Below are 17,143 nucleotides of genomic sequence, written 5' to 3'. Positions count from 1 at the left end.
CTGCTCCATTTCAACCCTGAAACATGGTCAATAAACAACAACGCCAGCGAACGTGCACTCAGGTTTGTTTCATTAATGAGTCACGGAACTGACAAATTAATTTCCTGATGGTGACTGTTGTGCCTCACTGCTTTCGTGATCACTCTGTCATTTCTGATTCCTGTAGTCAGTGTTTCTGTTACTAATGGTGACAATGAAAATGTATATATATATATATATATATATATATATATATATATATATATATATATATATATATATACATATATATATATATATATATATATATAAAATTTAATTTATTCCAGTAATAGCAAAGCCAGTTGAAAGCAGGTGCTTAATATTTTTGTGGAGACTGTGATACATTTTTTCAGGATTCATTGATGAATGCAAAGTTCAAGAGAACAGCATTTATTTGAAATTGAATTGTAACATTATAAATGTCTTCACTGGCACTTTTCATCAATTTAATACATCCTTGCTGAATGAAAGTGTTTATTTAAAAAACGACCCCAAACCTTTATATATACCCATCTACTATATCTAAAATATATAATGATTGCAATTAATTATTCTGTATATGTTTGAACTATTCTGATTAAAATTTTGAATTGATTGACAGCCCTAATGGTAAGAGAATCATCTAGTACAGGCAACGTCGGTCCTGGAGTGCAGATGTCCTGCAGGGTTTAGCTCCAACCCTGAAAAAAACCTCACCTGCCTGTAGCCCTAGTAATTCTGAATTAGCTTGTTCAGGTGTGTTTGATTAGGGTTGGAGCTAAACTCTACAGGACAGCGGCACTCCAGGACCGACGTTGCCTACCCCTGATCTAGTTCCTTCTTTATTTAATTTGCTTGTATTTATTTACCTGATGTATTTCCATCTCCAGTGCATTGGCAGTTTAGTAGGTTGTGTGTGAGGCAGGTGGTATTTGGGTCAAAACTGAAAAGGTCCCGTAGCTCCTCAGCAGAAAAGCTAATATGCTCAGCTTTCTTGGACAGGTCCACCACTGTCCCAGAAAAGCCCTGTTTACTCACCTGCCTCTAATAAATCTTCTCTTCTATTGAACCTACAAGACACACGTGCACATTATTGCAGACCTAAACTCATGTGCAAATTCTGTAAACAAATGCTTTTTCCAACCATGATTCATCAATCTGAAAGCCTTCCAAGAATAAATGTGTCTCATCATGTGATATGTGTCATAACATAGAGCCTATTGGTAGAAAAGAAAGCCAGTCTGTTTGTGTGGGTTATGATTGATGAAAGGCTGTGAGATGTTTCAGGTCAAGTACTTCTTTTAATTGCACAGTCATAACAAACAGCTAAATTTAGCCATTGACAGACATGCTGATTATACTTATTTTATGGGTAATTTACAAATGTTTTGGTTACCTGTTGTAAGAAATCTGTAGATGTGAACTGTTTTCCTCTGTCCATCTCGCCACACTCGTGCCATGGCCTGACAGATGTGTATCAATAATTGTTTAGATAATTGGAGACTTATAAAACAAGTGTTATCCCTCAAAGCCTTTAGAGATCATTCGTCATGGCAGCAAAACAAAATGATGGTGCCACATGAAAGCAGAGCATTCAGACAGATAAATACGGGAGTGAGAATGGCAAGATTTACAAGAGAGGTTTAAGTTTTTTGTATTTAATGCCATCTAGTGGTCTGTATTAAAGGCGCAACTAAGACAAGTATGTGTGTAGTAGAGTGTAGTCTAACTGCAATGTGTTTCTAACTGATCTCAAAATACACTGAGCTGCATGATGTTTTTGTGTGTGTGTGTGTGTAATACTGTATTATATATGTTTTATTGTTGCTTTGCAGCGCTACATGACTAACTGTAACGTTGTGGAAGGCCACTGACCTGTATGTCATTGGCAGGGTTCCAGTCTATGTCATATAAAACAAGATGGGAGGCGCCAATGAGATTTAGTCCCACCCCTCCAGCCTTGGAGCTGAGTAGCAACAGGAAGTTGGATGAGTGTGGGCTGTTGAAGGAATCAACAATTAGTTGTCGCTGGGCTACAGGTGTCTTGTCCATCAAGCCGACACCATTTATAGCCTATATGATCACAGACATCCTGCAGTAAGTTAAGAGTTTGTGTGTAGTTGGACACCAAAACAACCTTAGACAGAGACAATGGACATGAGTCTCACACGACATCAGTCAATAAAATGGACATATGGATTTCGTCCCAACAATGTTTGCATGTTGTGGGTTTTTTGTAAAGTGATTGAGCAACTCAAAATGCATTATATACCAAAAATACTATAATTTATTATTTTATCCATTTCAATCTTTTTCTGACAGTTTTTTCTGCTAGATAGATTAATAGAGTGTTTTCTTAATTTCAAAACTTTTACATAATGTAAACTAAACGCAGTAACCCAGTTGAATTGGTAATGTGACCTCAACTTGGCGACACCCATGTAAAATAATACAACTTTTACAAGGCCACTGATGTGACCTAAGTGTTCATGTTAAGTATACATCATTTAAACATTTATTGATCAGATTTGTCAATAGTTCTAATCATTGGCGTAAGTTTGTCTTAAAAAGTGGTGGGGACAGGACGGGGTAGGTTACATCTGGTTTAAATAATAACAATCTATTTAAAAAATAAAAATATTATCTACTAATTATTAGCTAAAGTTAATGCAAAAATAGCACATGCACATGCATTGCACGCTGATTCCCTTTACAAGGATGTGCTGAAAAAGTAGAAGCAGGAAATATGTATATATAAGTTAATTTGTAGGGAACATCATTAGACTTCAGAGTTCGTTCTCACTCATTTGTGCGCATTTTACGGTCATTGCATTCAGGACTGAATTAATGTACAGTCGAGTACCCGCACTACACCAGCAACACATGTGCGGCAGCAGTACAGTGGATGTCGAAAGGGTAAGGCAGTGTATGCATGTTTCTAAGCCATCTTCTGAATCAAGAGCACATCACTGATCATTATTCAGATGAAAAATATTTTCTTTGTGCTCAGACTCTGATTTCTGCAGTATAACAATTTAGGGAAACATTTTCACAAACAAGCTCCTCACTACAGGCCTGGTTTTACAAGAGGTGCTAGAAGGGTGCTAAGTATCCTCAGTTGAAGCTGTAATTATAACATACTGGCGAAACAGATTTGGCAAACGAGCAGTGCGCATTTGTGTTTGCGCTCTGGAAAGCGTCAAATGTTTCTATTTATAACGCATTTTTGCAGCGTTGAGTAACGTAGCCAATCATAGACATGTCTGTTGATTTCATGAACGCAATGGTCAATCAGAGGCGTTAAAATTATAATCCGTCAATTTATGCCCCACTGTCAGTAACACATACAGTATGTCTATTTCAAAAGCGGAGCATCCATATTTTAATTTATAGGCAGCGTTAAATGTATAGATTTTTTAAGCTTCTTGATAATTATATCATATAATTTGTGTGCTTAACTTAAATCACGAGAGTGGTATATTTAATCTAAACGTGTAAATATAAAGAATTCTATTTAATTCATCTGCGCACATATAATTACATTGTTTACTGTTTAAAATCCTGATATGTGTTTACAAGGTTTATAGATCAGGCCTGTCTGACTGTCTGACCTGATCTGACTGTTACAAATGAATAAATTTAATTATGAAGAATGACTGAAGACGGATTGGAGATGCTTTTACTTTGCGTTATAAGTCTTCTGCATGCTATATTTTTTCAACGGCTTTCAGAAAGTGGTGGGGACAGAATCAACTTTGGCAAAAAGTGGTGGGCACATGTGCCACCCGTCCCATCTGCAAGTTACGCCTATGGTTCTAATAATTCCTTGATGTGTAAACCTTTAAAATGAGATGTTGTCTGTAAAGAAGTGGCGGACCTGTCTGTGCGATTGACGTTCTGTATTGCTGACAGCAGGTCTGTTAGCACTAGAAGTTTTCCCAGAGTCTGCAGTGCTGAAGGCACCAGTAGAGTATCCCTCAGGAAAGAGTTCCATCATTCCACCCTCATACATCTCATCTGACTTTTCCTGAAGCAGATACCGCAAAGAATAATTAAAAAGCAGCAATAATAAGACACAGAACATGGCAGGGCAAAATACCAGCACCTTTTGTACCTGTAAAGTTTTGTAGAGCAGCGCAGGGTGGTTGCAGAGTTTCTTGAGGGCATTGATGCATGCAAGGTGTGGGCTGTGTGTGTAAGTGTGTGTGCTGGCACCAGAGAGGCCAGGAGGACTCCATACAAACGTAGCTGCAGTTCAGTGGGTTTGCAGAATACGGTCCACTCTATCCGCTCGGATAAATACTGATTAATGATCTCCTGAGTGCGCCGTAACGTAAACACACCTGTTAGACGAAACAGCTCAGCGGCACGCTCCTCTCCAATGCACCACTCTTCCTGAAACACACAGTTGTGATCATTGCCACTCCAGCTGATGGATACAGACACACAGTCAGGGGGAAATTTTCTGAAGAGATTTAAAAAAAAATAAAATAAAATTATTAATATCGAATGATCAGTATTGGATATTTAATTGCAAATGCTAATTTCCTTTATTTTTACATTTGCATTACATTTGCCACAACCTAACACTTAAAAACAATAATAATTTGTTAACTGCATATGTTAAAAAAAGTTGTAATGTTGTAATGTAATATTAAGCAAGATATGGGTGTCATGCCATAACATAGTTTTAATACGACTGACTTTATATTTAATGTGACTTTGACATTGAAAGTTAATGGGAATAAAAACATTGTAAGTTAGGCTACTTATCATAACACTTTCATTGTACAGAAAGAGAGCAAACATTTACACTGACAGCCTAGATTTCAAGCACTCTCAAAAACTCCCATTAAAATCACCAAAGCCGTTTACACTGTGAAATGAATATCTTACTTATTTATACACACATTTGCACTTTGTTGTTTCTAACGAGATAATTCGCCAGAAAGAGGTATTCAGTCAGCGAGCGAGTGAACAAAACACTGGCATTTTAGCGATCTTGTCCGATCTTGTCCAATCTCATCTGAACACCTTTGATTGGTCATTGCATTCATAAGCTCAACAGCATTGTGTGTGATTGGTTATAATAATGCACAGTGCTGTAAAAACGCACCTGTCTCTGTAAAAAAATTACAGAGACAGCCTTAATCAGGCTGGAGTGATTGTATCAAATATACAAAATATTATTTGGCTATTTTTTGTCTTTTGGAAAGCTGCATTCAAAATCCACTTGGCTCAAAAATCTGAGGGGGCACGTGCCCCCTCACTTTGAATAGGCATGACGCCTCTGAGAGAAAGTTTAATTTATTTAGGTCCGATGAGAAACATTTTGTTTGGCACCAACCAGGGGAAAGACTGAAGCCCAAGTGCGTAAAGAAGTCAGTGAAAGGTGGAGGAGGAAGTGTCATGGTTTGGGGGATGTTTTGTGCAGCAGGAGTTGGGCCTCTTATACAGCTACATGGCAGGGTGAATGTGAATGTTTATCAGAACCTCCTTCAGCAACATGCAGTCCCTTCCCTTGAAGCATCTCCCAATCAGTCTGCAATTTTCATGCAAGACAATGCTCCCTCTCACACTGCAAAACAGATAAAGCAGTTCCTTGAAGCCAAGAACACTGAAATAATGAAATGGCCGGCCCAGAGTCCTGATCTAAGCCAGGCTGAAAATCCTTGGCGACAAATTTATGTCTAAGTAACCCACTACATTTAGCAAATTGTGAAAGAGACTGGAAGAAGAGTGGGCCAAGATCACACCAGCACAGTGTGAGAAACTAGTGATGTCCTGCGGCCGCAGATGTGCTGAAGTCATTCAAAGCAAGGGCCTTTACACTTCCTACTAATTTCTGACAGATGTAACCCTCCAAATTTTTTGTTGTAATCTTCTTTCATGCTACAATGGTTACTGTTCTCTAATTTTGATCACCGAGTTCTCCACAAAATAAAGGTTTTTGTTGAAATGCCTTGGTTATTTTGTCAAACATGTTAGTTGATCAGTGGTATACCTACAGCTAATATTCCTCCAAATTTTAAGCGATGAAGATTATTAACAATATTTCAGAAGAAATCAAGTATTTATGGATTGTTCTCTAATTTTGACCTCCACTGTATATGTATATATTTAGAATTATATATATACATACATATATATTTTAAATAATATAATAATGATTTAAAATAAAATGTATTTAAAATGTAAATAAAATTATTTCAAATACATATTATAAATATTTTATTATTCTGAAAATGTAAATGTTTAATTAGGTCTTCTTACCTCAGTGCAGGTGGGTTGGCGAGATCTGAGAATGGGCTCTTCATAAATCTTCCTGTAGGCTGAAGATGTTCCCAGAATTCCTGGATTTACAAACTCAACGATGGAATAAAATTCCTGCAGGTCATTCTGCACTGGAGTACCTGTTAAATTGAGACACGAGAGGGCTGTGACTGCATTGGTCGTTTTGATGGTGCCGTTTTTAAGGTGATGACCCTCATCACAGATAAGCACTCCAAAATCCAGCTCTTACAGTTGGTCAACAGAGTGCAACAGCATCTCGTAACTGATCACCATGACAGAGCAACGAGGAGAAGACACAAAGTCCTCCACACGGTGATCCTACAGAGACAACACAGACATTTAACTTTCTCTTAGTAACCAATCCATCTATTATCTGACACAAACAGCCACGCAAACACACCTGGTCCACGGTGTAAACACTGATCCTCTCCCTGCCCAGCCACTTGTTGAACTCAGCAGCCCAATTCTTGACCAAACTTCCTGGGCAAACCACAAGTGCCCTCTTCAGTAAAGGCCGTCCACCATAGGGACCCTGCCTCAGTAGTGTCCAAAGAACACAAACACACTGTAGCGTCTTTCCCAGTCCCATCTCATCTGCCAGAATAGCCCTACAGCGGCCAGGCAGTCTGCAGCACACAAACATACATGGGCAAAAACATGCATAAACAACGAAGTGCATATGTAAGAACATTAGATTAACAGATGAACTCTTATTTACCTCATTCCCATTAAGCAATCGTAAAGGAAGACCATGCCCTCTCTCTGATGTGGTCGAAGATGACTGGTCAAGTGGGGGTCAATGACCACATCCACCAGTGGAGAACCAGATTTATTATACAGCCACTGGTGATCGGTTGTTGGACGCGGCATCACAAGGGCACCTTGGGACAAATAGAAAGTAAGCATTATGGATATGGATAGCTTGGATTAAAATGTAATAACTAGATTGAAAAGTTTGTAGACAAACTTTAAGTTGGCTTGAAACAGCCTAGCTAGAAAGTTTGAAAAAGTTTGCTTGCAGTCTTAAAGTTTTCAGTTTGAAGTAGTTTGAAAGTTAAAATAGTTTTAAAGATTAAAGTTTGAATGTTTTCAAGGCAATACAGTCTATCAGAAAAACATATTGCTAGGGTACCTGGGGTGGTTGCTAGGCTGTTTCTAGCATGACTAGCATGTTGCTAACATGTTTTTAGCATGATTAGCATGTTACTAGCATGCTGATAGCATAATTAGCAAGTTACTAGCATGTTGTTTGCATGATTAGCAAGTTACTAGCATTTTAGCATGATTAGCAAGTTACTAGCATGGTGTTAGCATTTTGTTAGCATGATTAACAAGTTACTAGCATGTTGTTAGCCTGTTTCTAGCATGATTAGCAAGTTACTAGCATGTCGTTAACATGTTTCTATGATAATCCCGTTAAAACCAGCTAAAACCAGCCTGACCTGCTAAAAAAGTGGCCAAAACCACTTTAAAACCTGCTTGAGAGACCAGCCAAAGCAGCCAATCAGCTTAGGCTGGTTTTATCAGGGAGCAAGTTACTAGCATGGTGTTAGCATTTTGTTAGCATGATTAACAAGTTACTAGCATGTTGTTAGCCTGTTTCTAGCATGATTAGCAAGTTACTAGCATGTCGTTAACATGTTTCTATGATAATCCCGTTAAAACCAGCTAAAACCAGCCAGACCTGCTAAAAAAGTGGCCAAAACCACTTTAAAACCTGCTTGAGAGACCAGCCAAAGCAGCCAATCAGCTTAGGCTGGTTTTATCAGGGTTTTTTTTCAGTAGGGAGTTGTTAAGCTTAGCTATAGCAATAGACAGCTTAAATACACCATAAGATTCATCGTACAAAAGTTTTGACCACCTCAATAAAAGTCTATGGGATTTTAGATGGTTTTGATAGTCTGGTTTACGAAAACCGTAAGCCAGATCAGTTAGAAAAGATATAGCAACCCGAGTCAGACCAGTCTGAAGGTCTGGGCCGAGTTTGGTGGTTGTAGCTTTAAAGGTCTTGGAGGAGATACACTTAAAAAAGTTTAAATAGGATTTCAGTATTCTAATACTTTTTCAAGCCAACTTAAATTAAAATGTATATGAACACTTAAGGAATGTTTATCCTGTAATGTGACCATTTATTTGAAATTTTAACCATTTTAATCACCTATTTGTCTTCATTATTTTATTAAATGGACTTGCAGTGTGACAATTTTTTTTTAAATTTTTGGAAGTATAAATACGACATGTATCGATTACTATAAGGAAATAAAAGGACATGGATAATTAAAAAAAAAAAAGTAAAATGTATTAAGTTGAGCCTATGCTGTACCTGGTGCGTTCGGGTCATGTCTGGATTTACCGATTGGTTTGTCAGGTTCAGAATCTGTAAGTGCACCTCCCTTGAGCGCTAGTCTGGTAAAGGATTTGGAGACTGGTCGATATACAGGAGCCTTCAAGACTGTTTCTGCAGGAGACTCAACAGCAGCATCTTGAAAACAACAGCCTTTGGTGTAGTCCTGTTTGGATATGACCCCCATAACCTCAATTTGCTTCCCTTCTACCATAAGAGTCTGACCCTCACACAAGCTCTCCAGCTCTGATGCCTTTTAGCCTGAACCTACCAGAAAAACACTGATTTAAAACACACATCCACACAGACTCAAACATATTTAAAAGTGAAGTAAAGGGAGAATTGTGCGTTTCAAATAGGGATGCACCAATATTAAAATTCTTGTTATTTAATTATTTGTATAATATGGCAGATATTATGGCCAATATAAAAAAATTCAATACAATTTTCTATCAAATTAAAAGAGAAAAACTAAAATAAATCGTTTTAATGTTTTAAAAGTGAATTTAGGTACCAAAAAATTATAATATACAGTGAGAAAATTGGTATTCAGAGATTTACTAACAATTACATTTAGCAGTGTTAGTTTAAATTAGTGTTTTTTAAAAATTAACTTTAAGGCACTAGATGACAAAGAAAAAGAATTGGGGAAATGAGCAAAGCTTGCACAAATATAAAATATCAACATAAAAAAAAACTCTTATATCGGCTGATAAACAATATATTGTACATCCCTAACTTCAAATATGCATTTATATACAAATCCAGAAGTATTGGTAGAATGTGCTGTGTTAGGCAAACCTCGTCCAATGTCCCGCCCCTCCATATCTTTGAGGACAACAGTCCGCCCCCTGGCAACCAACACAGCGTCGCCTTCCCAGCACTTATGCTTCCGTGATGACGCCTTGCACCACATGACACTATAGTAGCATGCTTTAAAATAAACAAATAAAGGATCAGCAGTGATATACAACATAGCAATAGCCTAAATCGTAGACAATGTTTTACTGATTACACAGTCTCAATAAATTAGAAATGTGCTTTTATACAGCCATATGCATATATGCTAATTTTGTGCCTTGTGCTTTTGTTCTGTCAGATAAACTATATAATTAGTGGTCAGGTGAAAAATAGTGGGCTAAAGAAATAGAAATAGTGGCATAAAAACCATGAAATCAAAATCTACTTTTTTTGGAATGTTTAAGTATTTATTATAAATGACTAACTATTAACAATTAACAAACAACGATCCAATCAATTCCCAATGTACAAAATCAAGTCCTGCCATATATATTTGGCTCATCTGAGAAGCTGTTTTATTCTGACATGTCACAATAAGGGGGAAAAACAAGCAATTTTCATTTTATTCTGATTTGAAATAAATGCATAATACTGTAAATGAAGTCCACATAAACAGCTTGACTGAGAAGGTTCTCATTCATTGCTGTTGCTATGTAACACTCCCTATGTGACAAAAAGGACAGGCTCAAAACACTGAGATTAAAGGAATTATGAATTTATTAGCGAATACATACAAAATAAAATCTTATTTTCTTCTTAAACCAGGCATATTAAAAACGTTCATTCCTGCTACAAACATCAGGAACAATCCTTGTACAAATGTCCATCGAATACAAAAACAAGAAATAACCATACAAACAAGTCTGTTCCTTTTAACTTCACATTACAGAGTTCCCTTGTGATAGACTTTCAGAAGTGACACCATACGTGTCACATCAATGGCAATCCTTGGCGTAGCCTGGCCGCCCTCAATTTCTCTACTTTGACCCTTGACCGGAGTAGCTCCTCCTCCAACTGTTGCTTTCTCTTAAGCCCCTCCTTCTTCTCCTCTAGATACAGTCCAAGCTTTCTGTGATTGGCCAGAAGCAGCTCATGCTCCTCTCGCATCATCTGCAGAGCTTCTGCCTCAAAAACGGGATTCTTGAACATTGCCCTCCCCCTCTGATATGTGCTCCTCCTGGGGCCGGGTGCTGATGGCGAGGGTGGCAGGTGTATGGAAGAGGGGCATGGAGAAAGAGAGGCTGCATACACGTGGGAGGCTATTTCCTCCTCATCATCATCTTCCACTACTTCATTGTCCCTCTCGTTCTGTCCGTGATGGGCCTGACTGCTTGGGGTGGTAGAGTGAACAATTTAAGGGGGTCTGAATACTTTCCGTACCCACTGTATATAATTAGTGGTCAGGTGAAAAATAGTGGGCTAAAGAAATAGAAATAGTGGCATAAAAACCATGAAATCAAAATCTACTTTTTTGGAATGTTTAAGTATTTATTATAAATGATTAACTATTAACAATTAACAAACAACGATCCAATCAATTCCCAATGTACAAAATCAAGTCCTGCCATATATATTTGGCTCATCTGAGAAGCTGTTTTATTCTGACATGTCACAATAAGGGGGAAAAACAAGCAATTTTCATCTTATTCTGATTTGAAATAAATGCATAATACTGTAAATGAAGTCCACATAAACAGCTTGACTGAGAAGGTTCTCATTCATTGCTGTTGCTATGTAACACTCCCTATGTGACAAAAAGGACAGGCTCAAAACACTGAGATTAAAGGAATTATGAATTTATTAGCGAATACATACAAAATAAAATCTTATTTTCTTCTTAAACCAGGCATATTAAAAACGTTCATTCCTGCTACAAACATCAGGAACAATCCTTGTACAAATGTCCATCGAATACAAAAACAAGAAATAACCATACAAACAAGTCTGTTCCTTTTAACTTCACATTACAGAGTTCCCTTGTGATAGACTTTCAGAAGTGACACCATACGTGTCACATCAATGGCAATCCTTGGCGTAGCCTGGCCGCCCTCAATTTCTCTACTTTGACCCTTGACCGGAGTAGCTCCTCCTCCAACTGTTGCTTTCTCTTAAGCCCCTCCCTCTTCTCCTCTAGATACAGTCCAAGCTTTCTGTGATTGGCCAGAAGCAGCTCATGCTCCTCTCGCATCATCTGCAGAGCTTCTGCCTCAAAAACGGGATTCTTGAACATTGCCCTCCCCCTCTGATATGTGCTCCTCCTGGGGCCGGGTGCTGATGGCGAGGGTGGCAGGTGTATGGAAGAGGGGCATGGAGAAAGAGAGGCTGCATACACGTGGGAGGCTATTTCCTCCTCATCATCATCTTCCACTACTTCATTGTCCCTCTCGTTCTGTCCGTGATGGGCCTGACTGCTTGGGGTGGTGATGGTGACAGGTGAACTGTGGGATGCGATCAGGTGAATATCAGGAGGTGGTTTCACATCCTCAGTCTCCACCCTCACAGCCGCAACAGGCAGATAGTCTGACAACGCTGGGAGGGACAAACTGCTGCCTGGCTGCTCTACAGGAGAATTCCTCTTGAACTGAAGCCTAGCACAGACACATACACATACACACATGATTCAGAAAAAAAGCATAACACTGAATTTTGAACCTAATTAATAAAAAAAAAACAAGAGCTTTGAATGCTCATTTGTATGTCTCAGGATATATTCTCAGTTTTGAACCAATAAAAATGCTGAATCTGATTCAACTAGCTAATTCAAATGAATCAAATCATGTTCACCCACAGCTCTCGACTGGATTTGTGGTGATAACTGACAAAAAGAAAGACCTGTTGACAAAAAGAAAGACATGGAGATGCTAGTGGAAAGTAACTCCTCTGGCACATGGTGGCAAACCTGGCATTAACGCTGCATCGGAAATACGGTTAATGACATCCAAATCCCCTCAGTGCAGCTTACCTCTGGCACAGGACAGAGTGAAAGGACAGCGAGTGTGTGACTGCAACGTGTGCGTTGACTGTATATGACATATTAAAAATAGTGAAGGAAATGTTTACATGTTAAAATGCTGAACTCTAATTGGCTGAGTGCGACAATTAACAGCAGCCGAAGGAAAAATCTGGGAAGATGTATGTGAAGATATTAACAGAAGCTGAATCAATATTTAAAAGCCAATATCATCTTCTCAGAGTGGCCAATTAGGCCTCCTGAGAGTACGGTGGCAGGTGTATGGAAGAGGGGCATGGAGAAAGAGAGGCTGCATACACGTGGGAGGCTATTTCCTCCTCGTCATCATCTTCCACTACTTCATTGTCCCTCTCGTTCTGTCCGTGATGGGCCTGACTGCTTGGGGTGGCGATGGTGACAGGTGAACTGTGGGATGCGATCAGGTGAATATCAGGAGGTGGTTTCACATCCTCAGTCTCCACCCTCACAGCCGCAACAGGCAGATAGTCTGACAACGCTGGGAGGGACAAACTGCTGCCTGGCTGCTCTACAGGAGAATTCCTCTTGAACTGAAGCCTAGCACAGACACATACACATACACACATGATTCAGAAAAAAATCATAACACTGAATTTTGAACCTAATTAATAAAAATAAAAAACAAGAGCTTTGAATGCTCATTTGTATGTCTCAGGATATATTCTCAGTTTTGAACCAATAAAAATGCTGAATCTGATTCAACTAGCTAATTCAAATGAATCAAATCATGTTCATCCACAGCTCTCGACTGGATTTGTGGTGATAACTGACAAAAATAAAGACCTGTTGACAAAAAGAAAGACATGGAGATGCTAGTGGAAAGTAACTCCTCTGGCACATGGTGGCAAACCTGGCATTAACGCTGCATCGGAAATACGGTTAATGACATCCAAATCCCCTCAGTGCAGCTTACCTCTGGCACAGGACAGAGTGAAAGGACAGCGAGTGTGTGACTGCAATGTGTGCGTTGACTGCATATGACATATTAAAAATAGTGAAGGAAATGTTTACATGTTAAAATGCTGAACTCTAATTGGCTGAGTGCGACAATTAACAGCAGCCGAAGGAAAAATCTGGGAAGATGTATGTGAAGATATTAACAGAAGCTGAATCAATATTTAAAAGCCAATATCATCTTTTCAGAGTGACCAATTAGGCCTCCTGAGAGTACGTGTTTATGTATTTACTTGGTATTGGTTTCATTTTTCCATTGGGTGATAGATATGTTTTTGATTTATGGATGCACCTAATAACGTGCCAGTTTTGTTTTTGTGTGTCATGCAAGTATCTGTGCGCTCAGTCTCACCTGTGGAGTGCGCTTGGCTCTTTGTTCCCCACGTGAAACAGTTGTGGTATCATTTCCATGATGCGCTTGGTTGGCTCCGAGATGCTGCCCCGGTACTCGGGTTGGGCATGGCTTCGCTGAAGAACTTCCTGCTTGGCACTTTCTTTAAGTCGCTTATAGAGGGTCCGGAGGCCCTGAGCCGTTCTGGGGGGCCTCTCGCCTCCGAAACTATTATAGCGTTCTGCTATGTTGTCCCAGCACCGGTTCTTATCTACGATCACGGCGTGCTTGTTGGTGTGCTCCTCTAGAATGCGTATGTGAGGCTGGACCAGCCGCAGAAGATCCAGTTTCTCAGATAGGGTGAAGTTGGATGAGCGGGCCTTGCCGACCATGCTGTTTGACATGAATAAGGTAGACATCCTGCCTTTAGGCTGGTCTCAGTGCTCTAGGTTTGATCTCCGAGTCCTTCTCCTCTGTTCCCTGTGCTGTGTCTGTCTTTCTCTACTCACTTGTGTGAGCAGGCTGCTGCACTGCTTGTCTCGGTTAAGCAACACACACACATGCACAAACTGGCACTCAAGCACACAGACGTAAGAAAAAGAATCAGGCTTAACTAGGCCAGCCTCGATTAGGCCCACGCCTACCCAGGGAGGGCTTTGCTGGAATTCCTTTTAGCTTAAGCTGACGCAGGTTCAGTAAAGCTGCTTAAGCCTGGCCTGACCTACATAACAAGCCCGACTTCATTAGACTAGAAACACAGCAGAGCTCTTTTCTTCCGCTGCAAACAGCGACAAGTATTGCATTTTTAGCGGGAAACGACTGAAAGCGTGTTTTTGAACGTGTTGTTAGATTTGAAGCGCGTCAAGTCCGAGTTGTGACAGCAGAGAGCGAGTCCGCGCGAGTGCTGAACAGCGAGAGGAAACATTAAACTGACGCTTAACGAGTTCGCGCCAGAACAACTCCAGCATTATGTGCGTGCGTACAGACAGTGTTTTGTGTGAGAGAGAACTGCTTTTCGGACACCAGTTGCTATACATTTCCCAGGCTGACTGACAAATGCACCACAGCTCATACTCATATAATATGCAGCAGGACACCTCTGCCTTGAATCTGTGCGGCGCGCGGCACGAATACCATCAGGCATGTAGCGCCTGTCAATCAAGCGGTCCGTGAGCTCGGATTGGTTAGTTTCACTCAAAGCCGAAGTTAAAGGAGGGGAATAGAGATGCCGTTTGTTCAGCCTGGCTGCTCTCTGAACCCTTTGCTGTTTTTCTCTACTAGTTTTACTCACACATTTAAAACTTAGTGAGCAAGTGTATTTCCTCTTTCTTAATCACAGTTTTTGTACACTACATCCTAGCAGCTTGTGCGACATTATAAAATATCAACGTGATAAGGTTCGCAAGACCATGCAAAACAGACGCATTATTCAAACAAACAAACAAAATAAATAAATAAGTAACTAAATTATAAAAATTATCTTTAGATTTAACTAAAAATCCGAGACAATTATCTTTGGATGAATTTCTGACTAGTCAGTCATGGCATTCAGCGGTACCGTCGCCCATGGCAACGTATATTATACTGCTAATCAAAATTAATTTTTCTTACATGCTGTGCTTTTGTTCTCTCTGTATCTCTACAAAAAGGCTGAATAGTAAACTAATTAAAACATAAATCAGTATTTAATTTCCATGTATTTATTTATTTGGGGAGTAGCGGTGTAATAAAGGGAACAATGCAGTCATTATTGCAAAATAACACCGGTTAGGGGTAATACAAGTCTGGGGTTTGTTTTGCGATAATGACCATCAGATCAATTAAGCTCTTTGGATTATGTTTCAATAACAGAAGCCATTTAGAGACAGATTTTAAAACCTACTGTTGAAATACCAGTTTCCAAACCCAATGGTTACAAGGAGATAATAAATTAAAAACATAAAAACAGACCATTTAAGGTGAGTTGTAACTACAGAACACCTTTTCAGCAATGTGTTTATATTGTTGAGTGGCACAGGTTTATCAAAAATAAAAATCTACATGTAAAAAAATCTATTTAAAAAAAATGTCCTCCTTCGAGCCCAAGTTTAAAATATGGTTACAAGTAATGCATTACACAGATATTACAATTTCGTTACCAAAGGAAACTTTATACACTAACCAGACTGAAAATCTGTTTCACATTTATTAAACAAGAGATAAAAACAAGTGATGTTTCAATCACCTTTCAATCATAACACACACACACAAAATATGACAGTGCTGTATCTTACCAGTAGCTGAGCAGTTGGCATGTGTGTTTGGCTGTGATGAGCAGCTGTCTTTATCTGCTAGTTGTTTAGGTTCAGGAAAGCCAGGTGAAGACCTGAAGCTGTTTTCTTTACATTCACCATGAGGAACAGCACTCAGGACCCTGGCCAAAGCTTTACTGCCCACTGGAGCATTAGACACAGCTGGAGCATCTGCACTACTCAAACACCTCTGGACCCGCAGGGAGAAATAACTTTTGAAACAACATCCGCAAGGGAAAACAAACATTGTGTGTCTGTTTTTTTGTCAGACAAAACCAAACAATAACTGCCTTATTATCATGATACAGATGAAGACACGTGTTTAAATAGATAATATGAATATTAAGATGTTATCAGTCACATATAAATTATGTACATGATCACAAACATTGGATAACATTTGTCAACATGAGCACTTTTTAATTATTCTCTTGTTTTTGACCTTATCGAGCAACATATTTCTCAAAGCAGGTGTGGGTGGTGGTGGTGACGGCACTGATGGTTCTGGTTGGGGACCAGATGAAGGTGGTCCATCATTCCTCGCCGGCCCTGGTGGCATAAACCTGGGTTTCTTAGCAGCATTTCCACAAAGCTGACTCGGAGCTCCAGATCTGCGCATCATGTCAATAAAGACACAAGTTAAATACCACACAGTAAGAAAACCATGACGCAGATCTTACTGCATTTATTGCCCCAATAGCTTGTTATCAATGATTGTGAGATACTTTCAAATTTCAGCATAACTGATAGAACCCCAGAAATTATTTATTAAATGTATTCATTTGTGTCATATGTGCATTACACACTTTTAGAGGCCTAACTATACATTAAATATAAATAAACAAAAATGTGTCATTTCATTCTTTCATTCATTATAAAATACCACTGATCACAACTAAACTTATATATACATACACTCTTTGTTGTCATATGAACAGCCAGTCAATATCACTGATTTAAGTCTCACCAGCCTTAATAATACATTAACGGTTCTTAATAAATAAATAGCGATAATAAATTGCGGTTCGTCGGTGACTGTTATTGATTCACCAAATCGGAACCGACTCATAAAAGTCATTCGGTCAGTAATCGGACTACACTGGTCTGGCTGTATATGCGTAAATTCATTAAAAAGAACC

General features: G+C 39.1%; 1 protein-coding gene and 1 pseudogene across 1 annotated transcript; both read right to left on the bottom strand.

The window, feature by feature from the left end:
* Positions 1-873: 873 nt before the first annotated feature.
* Positions 874-16,251, bottom strand: LOC107593709 (DNA repair and recombination protein RAD54B-like; annotated as a pseudogene).
* LOC107593680 (fibrinogen silencer-binding protein-like) lies at positions 11,289-14,300 on the bottom strand. The gene is made up of 2 exons (XM_016283526.1): positions 13,735-14,300; positions 11,289-12,027 (listed from the first exon to the last, which is right to left on the bottom strand). The coding sequence occupies exons 1-2, from the start codon at positions 14,130-14,132 to the stop codon at positions 11,451-11,453; spliced, it is 975 nt and encodes a 324-aa protein (XP_016139012.1). The 5' UTR covers positions 14,133-14,300; the 3' UTR covers positions 11,289-11,450.
* Positions 16,252-17,143: the final 892 nt, after the last annotated feature.

This window comes from Sinocyclocheilus grahami, unplaced genomic scaffold (genome assembly GCF_001515645.1).
Source record: "Sinocyclocheilus grahami isolate Dianchi unplaced genomic scaffold, SAMN03320097.WGS_v1.1 scaffold175.1, whole genome shotgun sequence".
Lineage (NCBI taxonomy): Eukaryota > Metazoa > Chordata > Actinopteri > Cypriniformes > Cyprinidae > Sinocyclocheilus > Sinocyclocheilus grahami.
Note: the sequence above shows the minus strand (reverse complement) of the source record. Positions and strands in the feature narration are given on the sequence as shown.

Coding starts and splice junctions, on each gene's coding strand:
- LOC107593680 (XM_016283526.1), bottom strand. CDS start 14,132: ATGTCTACCTTATTCATGTCAAACAGCATGGTCGGCAAGGCCCGCTCA. Junction 12,028..13,734: donor GAGCCAAGCGCACTCCACAG/GTGAGACTGAGC, acceptor TGTCTGTGCTAG/GCTTCAGTTCAAGAGGAATT.